Genomic DNA, 19,479 nt, shown 5'->3' with positions numbered 1-19,479 from the left:
GTGTATAAAACACTTTACCCTGCACTCTCTCTCCTAGTAGCATATTTCTATAAGGACAAAAAGTAATTTAACCATATTCACTCATTTAACTTATTATATTTATTAAAACTGTTTCCAGTCCTTTAAAGTAGTAAGCCTGATATAATCTGGTGGGTGGGGAAGCAAAAAACTAAAAGTAAGATATTTTTTCCTATGCACAGAGGATGACCCATATTGATGATATCCATTTTAGATGAGTTGGGAGCATGGAAGCAGAAGCTTATAGCAAGAGTTTCTTAACTTTTCCTATTTTTATGTGATTAAAATAATCATGACTGGGACGAAAAGACGCATATAGACAATGAAATTGAAGTTTCAAACGTGCCATTTAAATTCACAAGTCTTCTCTCACCACACTAAAAAATTGCTGGAGAACTATAGAACTAGTTTTCTTGCAGCTAGCAAACCACTTAGAAAGAGAGGTATTTGGGGGAGGTGGGAGTTCTTGCAAATGGTCTCTGTTCATTTATTTCCATAAGCAACCAGCTTCAGTTTGCAGACTAGGGTCTGCTGCACTTTTTGGATTCACCTAACTCTTAGGACTTAAAACGATCATAATAATAAATGGGTTGGTTTTCTCTTTCTCAAGTGGAAAGGCTGCTCAAAGTCTTTCATCCACGTGCTGGGTGACATCAAGGTTGGTCTGCAAGCACAGCTATTGTATTTAATGAGAGGTCTTACGAAGAAATATGATGAAAGAATTCTTGAACAAACTAGTCAGATTTCGTTATTAGTATCATTCATGCTTCCAATTCATAGAACTCGGCAGTAACTTCAGAACTCAGAAGATAAATAATCTTCTGATACCTGATATAATGGATAGAAGCTGGTATTTTCATCTTTACTATATTCCTTGTGGTGCTCTGGGTACAAAACTGTTCCATTTCAATGAACTTTAACTAAAACCATTCAAGTAATCATCATACAAACAAGTGCAATCTGGATCGGCAGACTCTCTTTGCAAATATGTGATACTTCTTCCCAATGTAAGGAGCCTGTAAGGATGATTAAAGTGTTGATCATGATGATCAACACTTTAAGCGAGCAAAGGATGGCTTCACAAGAATGAGGAAGGTGTATGTACGACAACAACATGATTACATCCTAGTGGTTGCATCACTCTTTTGTTTGGATGAAAAATTATGATTGTTTCTTGGGAGGTGTTAAGCATGATCCTTCAATTATTCTAAAAAACGAGCAGCAGTGGTGCCACAGTGGTGCCCCATCATTATTATAGAAGATAAATGGGATGTACGAGAGAATCAAGTTAATTCTTGGTAGAAACAAGTATTTTGAGCACATAAGTGACACTCATAATAGAGGAAAAAATCTACTGGTTATTTGAATATGTTCAAGTAAAATAAATGGAGCATGCGAGAGAGAGAGAGAGAGAGAGAGAGAGAGAGAGTTTTTCATGGAGTATCTAGTTGACAAGTCAAACGTTGAGAAAGGAGAAAAGTAGAGCTTTTAGAAGTAGAGCTTTTTGAAATAGAATTTTCTAAAGGAGAGCTTTTATAAAAAGCTATTTCCTGTTTGCTAAATAAATTTCTAAAATTCTGTGAAACTTTAATATGTGTTTGGTAAACAAACTTAAAAAGTACTTTTAGTATGAAAAAATGACTATAAAAAATATTAGTATTATACAATAGAGCATAATAAAATATAATATATATTAATATATAAATATTAAAATATATGATATAGTATAATATTACTATAATATAATATAATAATATAATATTATATACTATAGCATAATAATATAATATAATTTGATATTCTATAACATAACATATCAATATATTATCATATAATGTAATATAATATTATATTTATAGTATAATATAATAATAAAAATATAAACTATTATAATTATTGTTATTATATATTAATAAATATAAAGAGACATTTTCTGTAATTATAATATTTTTTAGGGTATTTTGGTAAAAAAATTATAAATCAAAATAACTTTTCGATGCATTGGAAAATTATAAATCTCGGCCCTATGTGATTGGATGAGTTGGCTTTGCATTGGAGTAATGATCCCATAGAAGATTATCTGACTTCACATCAATGTCGTTATGAAATGTCTGTTACAATTAACTATTGAGCCTCAAAACACTAATAGAAAGGCTGGAAAGGAGGGAGGGAACCTACATCCAAGTAATTGATGTCGAGACTTAGTTAATCCCACATCCAAGTAAGGTTAAAACATCCTTAACAAAAAAAGTTTTAAGATATATGTCTGAAGGACATTTCAGTGATGATCTCTCTTGCATTTTTGCCCAGTAGTCATTCATGTAGATAAATGTCACTTGCTTTGGAAGTCTTTTCAGAGTCCTAGCTCCCCAAGGCTCTTCTAAAAACGCAAAAGTACTCCAAATCCCCAGGACCATCTGCATGACCACAATGGCTGGTCCTCATAAATTTCATCCCTCCGCTTTCACAAGGCCGTCCGGTTCGCCCGTAAGTAGTCCCCAGAGAGTCAGCTGCAAAGAGGGTAAAAAAATTGCCCCTCGACTCTTCAAAAATCTATTTATGCCCCTTCCCTCCCCCAAAACACAAAGCATCCTCCACTTCTCCCTCTCAGCCCTTGTCCTTACTTCCTTCCCCTTCTAAAAACTTAATTCATTCGAAGTAATCACTTCCCTCCTACTCTTTGCTCATCATTCCCACATAGTTATGGTGGCTTGACTCAAAAAACTCTTTACCATTTTTTTTGCAGGCAGATGGCATGTCTTGGGCTACTTTTGGCGAGTCTCCTCCCCTTGTTCTCTTCAGCCCATGGGTATGGGCATGGATGGGGGTGGTCTAGAGCCCATGCCACATTCTATGGAGGTGGTGATGCTTCTGGGACAATGGGTAAGCTAGCAAGATTATCTATTTAAGTTCAAACTATGTGATGCCCATTGAGTGTAGCATGACCTTTCTCTCCGTTTCCTTTTCATTTAATTCTTTGTTCGTAGGTGGGGCTTGTGGCTATGGAAATTTGTACAGCCAGGGATACGGGACCAACACTGCAGCCTTGAGCACTGCTCTGTTCAACAATGGGCTGAGCTGCGGGGCTTGCTATGAGATAAGGTGTGTGGATGACCCCAGGTGGTGCCTGCGTGGCTCCATTGTGGTTGCTGCCACCAACTTCTGCCCTCCCAACAATGCCCTCCCGAGCAATGCCGGGGGGTGGTGCAACCCACCGCTGCAGCACTTTGACCTTTCTCAGCCTGTATTCCAGCACATTGCTCGGTATAGGGCTGGCATCGTTCCTGTTGCTTACAGAAGGTGGCTATTACCAGATCTTTCATTCTTCCTATCTTCCAACCATGTATCTTCTTCTCCTCTGTGATACTTCTCTCGGGTTTAGAATACAACAACTACGATGATGGTAAACTTTTATGGTTTTATTGTTCTATTTGGTCGACTCCATTGTGGTGCTAATGTTCATCTGGTCCTTTTGAAGCCATAAACTAACTCCCTTTTCAGGTAAGCTAGTATTATGAAAAGGCAATCATGTGTTCTGTTGGATTTCTTAACTTCATTAAGTCTAGAATCATGGTCGGCTTAAATACTAACCCTGTTGATGGTAGGTTGGTAAGACTCATCCATCCCTTTTGAAGCCATAACTAATCTTTCTTCCAGGGAGGTTAGCGATTACAATGAGAAAAGAAAACCCTGCTCTATCTTTTAACCATTTATTTTGTTGCTGTTTTTTTCACTGTTTTTAATTGAGGTGCCCATAGTGGCCATTGAACTTGTGACATATGTGTCAATCACAAATCTTGTGGGTCACCATGCTTTCGCTTTTCCATCTTTTGTTCACATGCCGTGCCTTGTTCTGCTATCTTTTTTCCCTCCCTTTAATTTTGTCCCATTATCTGGTCCTCGCGAGCACTAAGGTCTTGCATCTGGCCTTTTTTTGTGGTCTATGCAGGGTCCCATGCAGGAAGAAGGGAGGAATCAGGTTCACCATCAATGGGCACTCCTACTTCAACCTGGTGCTCATCACCAACGTAGGAGGGGCCGGGGATGTGCATGCAGCGTCCATCAAAGGGTCCAGGACTGGGTGGCAGCCCATGTCCAGGAACTGGGGCCAGAACTGGCAGAGCAACACCTACCTCAATGGCCAGGCCCTCTCCTTCAAGGTCACCACCAGTGATGGCCGCTCTGTGGTCTCCTACAACGTGGCTCCTCCGACCTGGTCCTTCGGCCAAACCTTCAGTGGTGGCCAATTCCACTGAACCCTAGCTCTTGATGATCCATCTATCCTTAGAGGAACTATAGCAATATAACTACTAGTAGTAGCTCATACCTATATATTTGGTATATACTTGGAAGTCTATTGACAGTAATCTAGCTAGTGTCCTGGTGGTATATCCTAAGAGGTCAAGATGAGAAGGGTCTATTTTGAAGTGGTCCTTCTGATCATGTTATATAATTGGATTGTGGGATCTCTCCCATTGCAAATGGCCTTCTTTTGTGGGCGTCGTCTCTTTTTGACGGAGGAGGAAAAAGGAGGCTGCGTCCTGCGTTCTCTTGCTAGAACTTGGCAGAGGTGGACTTTTACCACCCGCCAGTAGGCGTTGCTCGTTCTGCTCGTCTCCTTGATTTCTGTTTTATTATTTGGAAGCTTGCTGTAGTTTCACAAGTGGTGTTTGTAACTAGCTTCTAGCTGGGTATGTGAGCCATATTAATGAGAGTAATTTAAAGTTTTATATTTAAGAAATGCAAGTGGATTCTTGGTGTTTGGTGATGTTTTAGTTCTACCTTCTATCATTTCAAAGTTGCACTTGTTGGAGCTGTCTGTCTAACTATACAAACTCGAGCTAGTTAATGAGTGGAAGGTTTCAGATCGAGTCAAGTTGGACCTAACCTGCCCTAACCTGCTTTTATTTACCAGTGCAAGGCTAAAATACTTTTAAGATCTTAATCGTTAGCTAGCGGTAGCAAGTAAAGCTTAAAGACTGAAAGGATGAAAAGTTTGAATATCATTGGAAAAGAGAGGCTATAGTTACAGAATTTACTAATGCTTAAATTATAAGGTGGTTCTCATCCAAATCATAAAAATGATAAAAATTCTCCGTATAAGATGTGATTAAGAATTGCCAAGTATTTTTAGTTCTACTTGGTAATCGTCACATTAAGAGTTCCTGAATAATAGAGCAGACCATAAAATAGAACTTTCCTAAGCTGCCAAAACCTTGAACAGTGGATGTGTGTTACTGCGAGAATCTGGAGGAGACGTCAGCTCTCCATATGTTTGATTTGGTGCAATTATCCCGCTTAACACCTCACCGGGATCTGTACTCTGAAATGTTTTTCATAAATTATGTCAGGATTAGGCTTTTTTCTAAAAAAAATTTGCCGTCAAAAGTTAAGTTAAGCCTTTTTTTTTTTTTTTTATAATGTAGATTGTTAGTTTGAAAAAATTAGGACCGAAATCGGATTGGATACAGGTCGGATGCTAATATATCCATATCCATATTTATTTTATTTGATAAGTACAGATACGAATATGGATGTTAATCAGATGCAAAAAATTATATTCATATTTATTTTAAATATATATAAATTGGATACTTTTAAATCAGATAATAAAATTTTATGACATCAAGATCAAAAATATTACTATGCAGGTGATAAATCAAATTAATGGTATGTTAACATAGTCTTTTTTTTTTTCTCAATAAAACTTTTAGGAAAATAAATGATATTTTTTAGTACTCATCATGTTCGAATTTTACCGGACTGCATGTGAAATACGGGCAAAGAATGTTTCATATGTATGATGCAACAACAATGCCATAATTAATTATCAACAAAAATACATGCTCTTCTACTAAAAACATGATGAGAAAATTTAAGGAACAACATAATGGTAGAATATTGTTATTTGTATAAATGAAAAGGTTTTAGAAACTGCCCAATCTTATTTTGTATATAATGAAAATTTTTGAGTGAAGGTGCCATCCGTTGGCACTCTACCCTCGTGGTCGGGCATGAAATGGAAAAGGGATTAGCATCAATGAGACAGAATTGGATGGATCAAATAACTCACGGAATCCAAGAATCCAAATCAATTAAGATTGCGACTAAATTCTACTCTCAGCATCATTAGAAAGTGGATAAAGGTTCGATAAAAAGGATCCCGAAAGCATCGATCTATATTTATCTCTTTCAAGCCAAAAAAAATAGAAGTATATTTGAATAATCGTGGGGGCTGGAGGGACCTTTCCGTGAAGCTAATGGGGCTGCGGGCTGGGTGGTTGCTTATGTAACCAGTTACTTCGGTAGTACTCTATGGCTGAAAATGTAAAGTTGTCTCTAAATACTTTTAGGTATTTTGTTTTTTAATTTTATTAGGTATATCCGGCGGTATGGTCCATCGGTCTTGGCAAAAAAAAAAGAAAAAAGAAAAAAAGAAAAAAAATAGAAGTATAAAACTCAGCTAGTTATTTATCCTATCGCGTGCATTGCAAGGTGAGATACTAATGATTCAAAAATTAAAAACTACTCAAGCTCCATCTCCGGATAGGGGCATGGGAAATCCTAACGGGACATCCTTCCAATCAGCTTTCTTGTAGTTATTTTTCAATCTACTCGTGTCCTATTGACTGCTCTGCTCTGTTCTGCGTTTCTCTTCGGCCTGATTTCGCTCACGTCTTTTTATGGACATTCATTCTCCTACCTAACCATCAGGGAGCTCTCCACCTCCATGGTATTCTCGCAGCAAGGCTATATTGTCGAACGAGAATAATATAGGACGGACACTATAAAATATTATAGAACAGAATTTTTATTTTATTATATTTTTTAAGTATTTTTTTTTAAAAAAAATCTAAAAAATTAATAAAAAAACTTTTTTTACTAAAAAAGTCCATCAATTTTATAACTTTATAAAAAAATAAAAAATATATATGCGCCAAAAGCGATCCCCCATAAAAAGAAATCATCCGTATCTTTTTTTTTCCCTCATCAAACCTCTCCCTCTATTTCTTTCCTTTATCAAGTTCTCTATTCCATCTGTGAGATCTTCATTCTTCTTCCTAATCTCATTTTTCTCTTCCATACTCTCTTTTTTCTAGAATTTTTGTACTTAAAAGTTTATAAAATCTAAGAAATAATGTGCATAATGCATAAATTAGATAAAGCTAGAAAATTGTGTACTGGTCCTTTAATATGAGTCGGTTTGAGTTTAAGTGGATCGGGTTATGGATCAACCCGACCCATTTATAATTGCTTGTCTTAATAAAAAAAAAAAACTCCGACCCATTTGTAGTCTTATTACTGCTTGTCTTTATAAAGAAATCTAAGAGTCAAAAGACTCTTCTTACTAACATAGTCTCTACCCTATATTTCTTTCTCCAATGCCTGCCTATATTGGAAGCCCGCTTCTTAAGTTTTTATGCATACTTTCTAAATGTACTCCTGGAAATGAAGCCCGACAGAGTTACAGAGATGCAGTAACGATTTGGCTGGACCGAGATAGGTTGGTATGAAGGGAGGTTGGAGACTTTTATTACGCAACAGGAAGGGATCATTCCATGATTCCATCCCTTTACGAGGCCCAGCAGGTGACTGCAGGAAGCGCCTTGAAGGAGGAGCAGCCCGTTTAAATGTGGCGTTATGGTTATGGTGGAGCCTTCACTGCCACCATTAACTGCAAATGCTACTTTTGTTTGCTTTCCCAAGGAAGGGGATGCTGAGTTCCTCGCTCTATCCAAGGCCTGCTGCTTTTTGACCAAGAACGATGCGGCGTGCGCGGGCATATCACAGAGGATCCGCGCTCTCGAAACGGATGGGACGCTCGATGGATTCGTTCACGACAACTGTTTTCTCTGTCCTGAAGGTTATTAGATATCCGAGACCCACGACTCAGAACCACCAAGACTACTGGATCACTGAAATCTCTTGCCCGGAAGGAAATCTTACCGATTACCCCCATTCCCTTTCTTTTTCAATATTTTCTTCTCACTAAGATTCCATGATTTATTTGAACTAACAAGATTGTTTAGTCTGTGTGCTACTCTCAGATGTTATTTTGATGCTAATGGACAGTTTTGACTAGAGCTGTCGATGGATGCAGATTATCTGCTAATATGATCCAAAACCAAAAGGAAGGCTGCATATGAAAAGTAAATCCAAAAACCATTAGATTAGGTTGAGGTGCTGAAATTAAACCCAGATCTTATCTGGTTGGGTTTCGGTTTCGCCCGAAAACCCCGAGACCTAACCTGAATATATATGCTACAAACAACCTATGTATATACATGCATATGTTATATATTTCCATATAGGTCTTGTTAAAATTTTTTTTAATCATGAAAGGACAAAAATCAAGGAACCCATCTTGTTCCAACAAACTTCTAGTCTTCTATCCATGGTGGTCTTTTTCACATTTATTTGTTGTCATTTAATATTATACCGAGCTTTAATACTTCACATCAGCTTTTTTTTAATATTTTCTTTTTCTCCTTCGGGTGGTACAGTGATAGAACACGGGGACAGGGTAAGGTTGCGTTTTATCTAAGAATACTTTCTTTTTTCAAAAAGAAAAATCTCTCTAATTGCATTGCATGAGTAAACAAGCAGCCCGGCATCAGCATGGAATTCGTTGATTAACAAACTGGCAGAGAGAGTTAACTATCTAAACCATCCGGCCACTATGATTGGCAGCATCAACAGAAATCCAAATTACACTTGGAAGACGGGTATAATTCTCTTTTATTTCTTCTACTTTTTTTTTCTGATATTTTTTCTTCCCAAAAGCCTCAAAGAACCGACCGATCATACATGCTGGTATCTCTACCGTTGTATACTTGTTTTAAGTTTTATGACTTTCTACAATTTTAGGCAGCAGCAACAACTCAGCTCGGAAGACAAAATCTACAGCCACAGCACAGAAGGGAAGATCCGAAGGGATATCGAAACTGAGCTGCTAAGACCTGAATAACGTAGGTAAAAGCAACTAGAGATGAGGCTAAGTATATTTTTAGGGAGGCTAACGGTATTGTTGACTGGATGGCCGCTTATGTGGCCAACCATGCAGGTGGTACTTTGTGGACTCGGAATGCGGATTTGTTTGGAACATTCCATGATATTTTATTTTTTGACTTCATTGGATATGTCCGAACTCATGTAGTTTGTCATGTCTGCCTTAGAAAAAAGAAAAGAAAGAAAGAAAAAACATTCAGAGCACAATGTATGGGCTGAGCACCACCTCAGGGGTAAGATCCTACCGAATAAGTGCTCAAACTTGGCATAAGGGAAGGGTTAAAAGCAGGTGAAAGAGCTATTAGAAGTAGGAAAAAGAGCTCCAACGAGGACCAAATTATAAGGACCATAAAAGCAAGATCATGAACAAATCTACTCATCTGGGTTCCAATTATAAGGACCATAAAAGCAAGATCATGAACACCCAAAACAATAGCTGCACTTCTTGGTTTTACTTCTGTCCAACCTCAAACCAATAGCACCACACCACAGAACTGGTGGGTCCACAAGATTTTTCTAGCCCAACCCTTAGCAAGAAGGACCAGAACCAGTCTCTGAGTTGTCCCACATGGCTTTCTCCGGCCAATAGAATGGATTAAACTGATATTTTGGATCCTGCAATTAGATAAGAAGGGATAACGACCAGAAGTTCTTATTGGTCCCCTTGACACCCCAGCAGATCCTAACCAATCCTCCATACCATCAACCATCCACTCCATCCATGAATTCAGACCACAAGCATACCTCTCCACTGAAACACAAAGGACTGAAAGGGCAACACAAAAACACCCACACCTGTTTGTCATTGGCTGAAACACCAGCATCAGGCAGTTTCAATCCTCGCCGGAGCTCATTGATTGGTTGGTAGGAAAGATGGCAACAGTCACAGCCCATGCTTCAGTTGCCGTCTTCCGGCCTCAGGCATCAAAACCCAGGTTTCTCACAGGTTCTTCCGGCAAACTCACCGCCAAAACCGCACGCTCCAACACCTTGAACTCATTCAAGGTGGAAGCAAAGAAGGGCCAGTGGCTCCCTGGCCTGCCTTCACCTGCCTACCTAAACGGCAGGTTAACACCATCAGGGCTCCAATGCAATCGCGAATTCGATCATAAATAATGTCAATTACACCATCAACAATTATTTTATTTTCAAATTGTCTTCTAAAATTGCAGCCTCCCTGGGGATAATGGATTCGACCCGCTTGGACTAGCTGAGGATCCAGAAAACTTGAAGTGGTATGTGCAGGCAGAGCTTGTCAATGGCCGGTGGGCGATGCTCGGTGTCGCTGGAATGCTGCTTCCAGAGGTCTTCACCAAGATTGGGATCATCAATGTTCCCGAGTGGTATGAGGCCGGCAAGGCAGAATACTTTGCATCATCTTCCACCCTCTTCGTCATCGAATTCATTCTGTTCCACTATGTGGAGATCAGAAGGTGGCAGGACATCAAGAACCCAGGCAGTGTAAACCAGGACCCCATCTTCAAGAACTACAGCTTGCCACCAAATAAAGTTGGGTACCCTGGAGGCATCTTCAACCCCCTCAACTTCGCTCCCACGCTTGAGGCCAAGGAGAAGGAGCTTGCAAATGGTAAGTTACCAACAATCATCAACCATCAGAAGCGTTTTATAGAATGGATTGCTAAAACCTGGTTGTTGCAGGGAGATTAGCAATGCTGGCATTCCTGGGTTTTGTGATTCAGCACAATGTTACTGGTCAGGGTCCCTTCGACAACCTCCTACAACACATTTCTGACCCATGGCACACCACCATCATTCAAACACTCAAGGGCTAGGTTCTTTTCTTTCGCAACAAGGATTAGATGGCCTTTTGAGGTCACAATGTGAAACAAAAGAAAAGTAACAGACATGCACAAGGGATCTTGAACATTATTGTAATGCCATCTTCATTGTCTTCCCTATTTTTACCTTTCGTTTGAGAGTAAATTCGTTCATGTTCTTCTCCAATGACAAACTATAGTTAAGACAGCACGAAGGAAGTGCGAGATTTTAATGGATAACCATTGAAAAAGAAATGAGGAAAACTAGTTGACATAAAGTGTGGAATTGCAAGGGAAGAACATAGATATCGTTAAAGTATTAAGATTCACATAAAGCATTTTTACGTTAAGAGTACTGAAAGAGAATTCAATATATAAAATTCAGCAATATCTGAATTTAGTTTACAGCTCCTGTCAATCTGGGGTATCTCTTTTTACAAGTATTACAGTCTTGAAGCTCTGCACCTTACGTATAATTTACAAGAACAAACACTTCCGGCCACGAAAGCAGACCAAGTTGACACAGTCATAATATAATTTACAAGGATTTTGCTCTATGAGAGGTAGGATGGCTAAGATGATCCAGGAAGCATCATGTAAATCTTTTTTGATCCTAGCCAGGTTCCTGTACAAGTATAACAACGAGAACATATTCTCATTTAGTATTCTCATTTAGTATATGTACCTTTTCTTCTGAGGATTGTATGAAAAAGAAGGGGAAAAAAGCTCGACAGCAACTAGAGAGTTGTTCCACTCTGCAGAGGTTAAGGCTAGCAAGCCTGCTTATGCCAAGTTAGCACTGCAAAAATGCTATGCATCATGAAGTCCGGTGGGTTGCTGCAAGAAAAGGTCAAAAGAACCTCAATAAAAACTGAAATTAGAGACCAATTTGCAGATTAAGTAATCATTAGCAACAGGAAAATTTTTGAGACACCATAGTTCCTAGAAATCGAACTTTAGCATGCATTCCTAGGGAGCGGTCTGGTACCTATCTTAATTATGCTTCTCGGAGAGTTACAATAACTTTGTCAATCACAATCATCTAAAGATATTAATTGAATCAAATTGTACACATAAATCTATTCAGTTTCAAGCCCAGTAAGTCTGAGCATAAGATGCAAAATGCAGTATTAAGAACACAACAATGTGTGAATGCGAATGCTGAGATTGCAAATGTATGTCAAAATCTCAAAAAAAGGCTTAAGCATGTGGATTCTGAAACTGATACAGCTGTGCAGAGAAAATTTCAGTAAGACTTTAAAAACAAAAGCGAACTTGCACATTACACATGATTACAAACACACTGCAGAAGAACTACAAATTTGCAGACTTGGAATCTCCACCCTTATCCACATTTCAACAGTAATTCCAATTTTTTCCAACATATCATTAAAAGCGGTGCCATATTGAAAAATGTTGATAAGAGGTATATGACAAGGAGTAGCTGACAGAAATGCTCGCCATTTCATGGTCATGGCCATGAGACTGCAACTGAAATTGGCATCCAGCAGAAAAAGGGCACAAAGCATCTCATCTATGCCAACAGCTGAATTGCAAATTTTGCCAACACCAGTCACCAGCAAAATCATGCTTCCTGAGTTTAACATTGAAAAAAGATTGACAAGCATACACTTCTTGAATGAATTATTTTAGTAGTACTCTCTCCTTCATGTCCTTTATATATTTCAAAAGCTCTCGTTACTCTCGATACCATATGATTTCATATGCCTAATGTTGCCACTGTGCATAGTTCACCATTTTAGTAATTCATATTACCAATATCAACTGATTTTAGCAAAAGATTGACATAAACAGAAACGTAAAGTAAATACAAAAGAACTTACTTGGTGGTAAGAGTGGTTAGAAAATACAGGGACACCACAAGAACCCGATGCAGAAGCCCATGTCTGAATGCTGGCATCATATCTGGGCCTGGGCGGCTCAAAGCTATTCATTTGGTAATCTACAGTTGCTTCTTGTAGGTTAACTTCTGCTTGAGGTTTGAATTTCTTTTCATGAAGCAAATTCAGACCATATGAGCAATATGGGTAGTGGCCTGCCAGCTGAAGCCCCAAGCATGCATTCTGGCCTAATTGATTCAAGGTATCATCATTGATTTGTCCATCAGCCTTTGTTTCCTTCCCTGTGCTTAAGTAGCCAGGAAAGCCTTGAAGAGAAACTTCTGTGACACACCCTCTGATCCACAGAGGAAAAAAAAATAAATATCAGTAATAAAATGGACATGTGGCAAACACTTTACCTGAAGAAAAGAAGATTATAATATCCTACTTTATAATACATGAAATAAATATTCTTTAAACATGGTTGGCACCATATTGCAAATTGATGGTGAGATACATATTAAGATGAAGCTTCCTACCCCCTTTAGAAGCTCAAGTTTTCGACAAATCAAAACTTAGCTCCTGAAAGCTGGATAGTGTCCAGCAATCGGCTTCCAATTTTTGAATTCAATCATAATTAATGACTACTGCGATTTTGCAAGGCTGAAAGTATGGACTCACTACAGGATCCATCCATATCCTTGATATAAAAATCTTTGCACAGATTTAGATCATCTGATATGAACTAAACCAACAATTTACTATATGAAAATTGGAGACTGTATATGGCTATCAGCCAAACAGAACTAAGCAGGCTTCCATGTTGACCAACCAATTTTGAATACCAAATTTTCACGATAAAATAAAAAGAACAGTTATTACTATTCCTAATGAATGTTAAGTCAATCTGAAGGATTCTACAGTGTACTTGGGTCATTATATTTTTCAAATACACTCCTAGTTGATTTCATGCATTAGGGAACCAAATAAAAAATAGAGATTCATAGGAAAATAGAAGAGTATCACTAAAAACAAAGTCATCATGAATTTGCTCACCTCTGTCGCGGCAAATTAGTATCTTCTGGAAGCATCATGGGTTGACCTTCATTATCATGAAGCCACGATATATTTGAGGATTGCTGCTCGCCACCTATTTCCAAGGGTAAATGGATGCCATTCTGGAACTACACATCAAGACAAGATTGATATTCTATAGACATCAATGTATGATCATGCAAATTTTCGTAATTTGAGGAAGTGGAAGCAGATATTTATACTATTAGATAAGTGCTTTACCTGGCTAGCACATTCTAGTGACATTAGTTGCTTTCCAAGGTTCTCCTGTCAGTATTTACCATCAGCTTATGTTACAGTGAAGAAAGAAGCAGAAAGCGTATAATAAAATTAATCAACATTAATTTTTCAACTGATAAAAGTCCACATTCACTTTCTACATATAATTAACAACTTTTAACCATACCTTGTTATACTAACTTTAAAAAATATTACTTCAACCAATTTGGATGTCTCCAATTTTATATAGATCTAAAAAAATGGGTTTAGTGGAACATGGACAAATTGCCATACACGAGAAAATATCTGTAGAAGGTTAAGATTGGATTATATAACCACAACTGGCTATGGTTGACAATTCAAAGCATCTAAAAAGTTGAGGCATCAATTTACAAGGAAGAACAGGGAAAGATGTGACTACAATCAAATCTCTAATCCACACTAAGCATGCAGATAAGAAGCATTTACAATATATAAATTAAACCTACCAGTTCTCCAACAACTCCAAAATAAATGCAACGGTATCACATTTCTCATTTTAAGAAAGAGAAACAGTCAAAATGGCATTGTGTTTAATTCTTATGGAATGACATAGGAAGAAAGTTTTCGTGAAGGATTCAGATTAGAATCGTCAATATATTAAGGATTTCAGAGTTACAATATTGATATGGCCTTTGGGACATTATGGCACCAGGGACTATAGGCAGTTAACATGCAAACAATGATAAGGTGATTGAACTGTCCATTGTAGACAACATAGGGCTGCTTTGTACTCTGAAGTCTAAATGATCAAAAAATGGCAACTTTGATGACATCCAACAGAAAATTATTCAATATTTGTGCATTCATACTAAATTATGCATACAAAATGGTCAAAAATTTTATGCATGCTGTAGACCAATAGGAACTATAAGATAAATCTGAAAAACATGCACCTTTTGCAATTGAACTTGGTTAAGAGAGTGCTTTAGAGATTCTTCCATCGCCCTAATATGATCAATACTATTGATTTTTTCAGGTTCAGACCAGTAACTGAAAAAACAATAGAAAAAAGTAAAGCATGAGTTAAGTCACGAATGAATCATAAAAACTAACTGAAATGGACATTTAATGCTAATGTATATTCATTCCTATGCCAAATCAAGATAAAAATCATCTAGTATACATCTCATAGTCTTTTGCTAAGATATGCATTGGCCTCCGACGGCCCTCCGCCGACCTCCCTCCTCTCCCTCTCCCTCCCTCCCCCGCTCGCTCTCTCTTTTCTTCTCTTTCTTTCTCCTTCTCCTCCTTCGGCGACGGCGTCTCGGTTTTGTTGCCAGAACCGTCCCGGTCCACCGCCGGTACAGCTCAGGACGCTCCGAATTGGGCGTCTTAGGACGGTTCCGCCGACCTTGTACTAGATTAACTGGCATTACTAAAACTCCTATGGATAATCAAATTCATACTGTTTTTAAAGCCTAAATTAGGCCCGACAGACCTAAGGATTGCCAGGCCAAGCCTGCTTCAAATCAAGTTTGAGGCTCGGTTGAAGATCAAGCTTGGCCCAAATGTGACCCAAAGCCCGACTTAGCCTGACCCAGGTCAGCTCGCTCCCTAGCCCCTCACGCTACATATCTGCCTCTCTCTCTCTCTCCGGATGCCCTATCCCTCCCCTTGCTCCCACCCATCCCCACCCCCTACCCTTCCTCTCCATCTCGCATCTCATCTCTCTCTCTCTCTCTCACACACACACTCTCTCACTCTCACTCTCACTCTCTCCTCCCCTGCCCATCCCCCTTCCCCCACCCTTACTCTCCACCTCCTATCTCCACTCTCTCCTCCTCTTGCCCGTCCCCTCCCCCCATTCCTTCCTCTCCACCTCCCATCTCTCTCTCTCTCTCTCTCTCCCCCTCCCTCCCTCCCTCCCTCCCTCCTCCATCCCCCTCCTGATTCCCCCCTTGTCCCTTCCCAAGAGCTGCTGGCCAGTATTGGGTAACTCCACCCCCACTGTGCCAAGCTTAGGCCCGAGTCGGGCATGCTCAAGCTTGATTGAGTCAAGCCTGTTTGGGCTTCTGGGCTGGCTCGAGCTCGGGTTGGGCTTGAGCCTAACCTATTAAAAAAATGCTAGCAACTTGGGCCTAGGTTGCATAGAAATCTGAACAGACCCAAATCAGTTCAAGTCTAACAAGGATGCTATAATGGAAATCCCTAAGTTTTTATAAAAGTAAGCTTGAGTAAATGCAAGAAAACCAAATCTATACAAATATAAAGGGCATATGAACAAGAAAAAGGCTCCAACAAGTGCGTTACAGAGCTCATGTGCAGTCTATGATATACAAGCATGGGAGGAATCAGATAGAATGAAAGATCACATATTCATAGAACAAACTAGACATGTCATGTGCTCTCTCTCTCTCTCTCTCACACACACACACTCTCTGCTAATAGCCATTACTTGACCTTAAGCTATTGTAATGAATAAACAACAGAATTCTTATTTGAAGTTTCAAAACATTACCTCAATCTTTTTTGAACTTCTGATATTTGAGCTTGCAATAGCCTTGAGTGATTGGTCAACTCCTGTGCTAAAAGTAAAGTCAAAATTTAACACATGAAAAAGTAAAAACAACAAGTTAAGAGACCAAATCAACATCTATAATCATAATCTTTCTGACATGTACCTCAACTGTTTGACCACTGCAACAAAAAGAGGAGAATATCAGGAATTTGAGTTTCAGGTTTTGAGTATATCAAACAACTATAAGGGCGAGCTCATACCTTGAACCCAAAAAATCTTGTATGTTGACATCATGATCCAACTTCTTGAATGTCTTTTTTAGTGCCTGTTTCTCACATCAATTTTACACATAAGAACAGTTTGGTTTATTCATATTTTTTTTCCTTACTTCCTGTATGCACGTAACTTAGCAGCAACAATATGTACATATAAAACCCACAAACATTACTTGGGCAAGGATTTGAACCGAGATTTGTTTTCTAAAGTGAATTGGACATCTAAAGCTAAATGACTTATATTTTATGCAACGTGACTGCCACATTTCCCCTCAACTGCCTCTCCACTATTGCCTTTCAATCACTATTCAACAACCTGGGCATCTCTTCATCACAGCTATTACACCTTGACCATTATTACAGCCATGCCGCCAGTCCCCAGGCACCCTTGCTCATCACTGCTGAACCATGCAAGCCCACATCACCCCCACCTATTCCTCACTCAAACTGAGCAGCACTTGCCCTCACCACCACTAGGTGTTCTCCAAAAGGATAATTGTATTGGTGAATGATGAAAAAACGAAGATTTTGCAACGGTGGTGGAAAAGGTAATAAGAGTAGACTATAGTCGGATAGAAAGGAACAAGATTTTAGATATAGATTAACTACATTTGAGCTTTCCGTCCAACATACCCCATTCTTAGACATAAAAAGCATGTTTTCATTGTGAATTCTGGCACAATAAATAGCTTATACATGCAGGGGCTTATCTGTTGTAGCCTAATTTTTTTTCTTAAATCTATGGGAACAACGACACTTAGGGAGTTTATATGGAATTCTTGATATTACTGGAGGAATAGATGCTTAAATCTCTATAATCTCTGATAAATATTTAGAATAAAAAAAATCCAACAAATATGCATATTGTGTATGCAAATCGAAACGAAATAATAAGCGATCTTACTTCAAGGCTCTCCAGCTTCCTATTCAAAAAATCAGAAAAAAGAGTACCAGTCAGTTAGTTATTAAGATTTAATCCAGATGCAAGGAAAAAGAACAAGCAAATCAAGAAAGAGTTCTCCCCCACCTCTTTGCCCTCTCCTGTGGAGTTAGTTGAGCAAACTTTGCAATCACATCCTCTATATTGCTGACAATAAAGTAAATAATGTCGGAGCCAGAAAAAATATTAAAAACTTATGATATCATATAGATGAGTAAAAATATAATCACAAGAAGATATTAAGGAAAGATGTCATCAGCCGGTAAATATTACCAACCCACTAGAAGAGAACTTCCTTCAATCATGTCCATGATCAAGACTGTATATGCTTGTTCAGTTAATTACACCATAATCTGATTCAAATTTTGCCCTGTTTTCCTTTGTTTTGGATTCTTTATTTTCCATGTAATTTTATTTCACTAACATACTAAAACACCGCTTTGGCTTTCAAAAAGTTCGAATTTGCAAGCATGGTAGCCTAGCAGGATCGAATGAGACGACGTTCGAACACAACACAATAGGGTTAAAAAGGCGCATCAAGAGAGGGACGGCAGCAATATACCTGCGTTCTCCGAGACAAGTTGTGGGTTTTCCAGTGGGCGAGAACATAAGAAGTATAATGTCTATGTCACACAATATCGACAGTTCCTTAGCCTTCTTCAGTATCCCGGCTCTCCGTTTCGAGTATGTCACCTGCCGCCCGCTGGTATTTTCCAATCTCTTAATCTTCAGCTTCACCCTTCCCATCTTCCAATCACCTTAATTCTTTATCACCTTTTCTACAGTATTCCAAAAACCAGAGATCAAGAAATTGAGTGCCGTGTTCCCCCAGGACTCAAGAATCCATCTACAACAACAATCAAACCCGAATTCCATATAACGAAAAAAATTATGGAACATTGCATTCAACAGATTTAACCAAGAGAAGAGAAATCACCGGAATCAAACGTAAGAGAGCCATAAGGATAACAAATTGGGTAAGACGGGGGGAGGGGAGAGGGAGGACGAGAGAGAGAGAGAGAGAGAGAGAGAGAGAGAGAGAGAGAATGGAGGAGGAGTTAGATGGGAAGGACCGGCGGAGGAGCGAGAACAGTGGGGGGGAGCGAAAGAAGCGGGAGCGCTTGCCCTCCGACCAGGGAGGGAAGGGTCCCGCTTACTTCTCTCTCGCTCCCTCTCTCCTCGTTACAAGCCGAAACCACGCGCAAATTAAACGAAAAGGGCCCATTTACGACCGGCCCTTATTGCTTGCTGCGCCCATAACCATGCGTGGGCCATAAATACGAAGATATCGCAATTCTAAGTTCACCCATCCATCGAGGACTCGCTCTCGTTCAAGCTTGTGCTACTGCTCTCTGAATAGAGGTTTGATAGTATCCGAAAAAAATAAAAGGACGCAGAAAACTAGAGTGAAACCATAGAAGTTGGTACTAATAGAACTGCTTTGTTTATCAGCTTTGTGCATTGCTGCGATACATGGGACAGGGCACTGATTGACTGAGATTAACCTGTGCAGATACAAAATTAGCAATAACAACTGCAACGAGTCTTGGAACGGATGCTGCTGGCAAGGTTCATGTAGTTTGGTGTTTTTGGATTGAAAAGGAGTCAAAATATGGGTCATCAGGTTCTACAGGCCAGAGACACCCCGCAGTAGGATGATAAGCAGGTCGGAGGCACTGAAACAACAATATTTCCGAGAGCTGAACTCTTTCCGCGTCGCACATGTCTTTCGGAAAGCAAACAGTGTAACGAACTGAATCGCCTCTTATGCAGCACACCATTTTGGGACCAACTTATAGCAGATTTTGAAGCATGTGCCGGTGGC

At 39.1% G+C, this 19,479-nt stretch overlaps 3 protein-coding genes across 5 annotated transcripts; 2 read left to right on the top strand and 1 right to left on the bottom strand.

Moving 5' to 3' along the window:
- The first annotated feature begins 2,427 nt into the window (after positions 1-2,427).
- LOC103716383 (expansin-A10-like) lies at positions 2,428-4,786 on the top strand. Its single transcript, XM_008804355.5, has 4 exons — positions 2,428-2,676; positions 2,765-2,901; positions 3,006-3,318; positions 3,968-4,786. The coding sequence occupies exons 2-4, from the start codon at positions 2,769-2,771 to the stop codon at positions 4,272-4,274; spliced, it is 753 nt and encodes a 250-aa protein (XP_008802577.3). The 5' UTR covers positions 2,428-2,676; positions 2,765-2,768; the 3' UTR covers positions 4,275-4,786.
- A 5,114-nt stretch (positions 4,787-9,900) lies between these two features.
- Positions 9,901-10,992, top strand: LOC103716384 (chlorophyll a-b binding protein 4, chloroplastic-like). Its single transcript, XM_008804356.6, has 3 exons — positions 9,901-10,094; positions 10,200-10,615; positions 10,687-10,992. Exons 1-3 carry the CDS (start codon positions 9,901-9,903, stop codon positions 10,818-10,820), a joined length of 744 nt encoding a protein of 247 aa, XP_008802578.1. The 3' UTR covers positions 10,821-10,992.
- A 186-nt stretch (positions 10,993-11,178) lies between these two features.
- On the bottom strand, positions 11,179-19,459 carry LOC103716385 (agamous-like MADS-box protein AGL65). Of its 3 annotated transcripts, none has more exons than XM_039134322.2 (12): positions 18,592-19,459; positions 18,217-18,501; positions 17,742-17,801; positions 17,619-17,637; positions 16,700-16,764; positions 16,603-16,618; positions 16,440-16,501; positions 14,875-14,971; positions 13,943-13,987; positions 13,703-13,830; positions 12,650-13,001; positions 11,179-12,545 (listed from the first exon to the last, which is right to left on the bottom strand). In XM_039134322.2, exons 2-12 carry the CDS (start codon positions 18,399-18,401, stop codon positions 12,534-12,536), a joined length of 1,041 nt encoding a protein of 346 aa, XP_038990250.1. In that variant the 5' UTR covers positions 18,402-18,501; positions 18,592-19,459; the 3' UTR covers positions 11,179-12,533. The 3 variants fall into 3 exon arrangements, with proteins under 3 accessions (XP_038990250.1, XP_038990247.1, XP_038990248.1); XM_039134319.2 differs by having other exon boundaries at positions 11,179-11,642; XM_039134320.2 differs by having other exon boundaries at positions 11,179-11,642; positions 18,217-18,433.
- Positions 19,460-19,479: the final 20 nt, after the last annotated feature.

Source organism: Phoenix dactylifera, chromosome 15 (genome assembly GCF_051530095.1).
Source record: "Phoenix dactylifera cultivar Ajwa chromosome 15, Ajwa_hap1_PhDact_Kaust_v1.1, whole genome shotgun sequence".
NCBI classification, from domain to species: Eukaryota; Viridiplantae; Streptophyta; class Magnoliopsida; order Arecales; family Arecaceae; genus Phoenix; species Phoenix dactylifera.
Note: the sequence above shows the minus strand (reverse complement) of the source record. Positions and strands in the feature narration are given on the sequence as shown.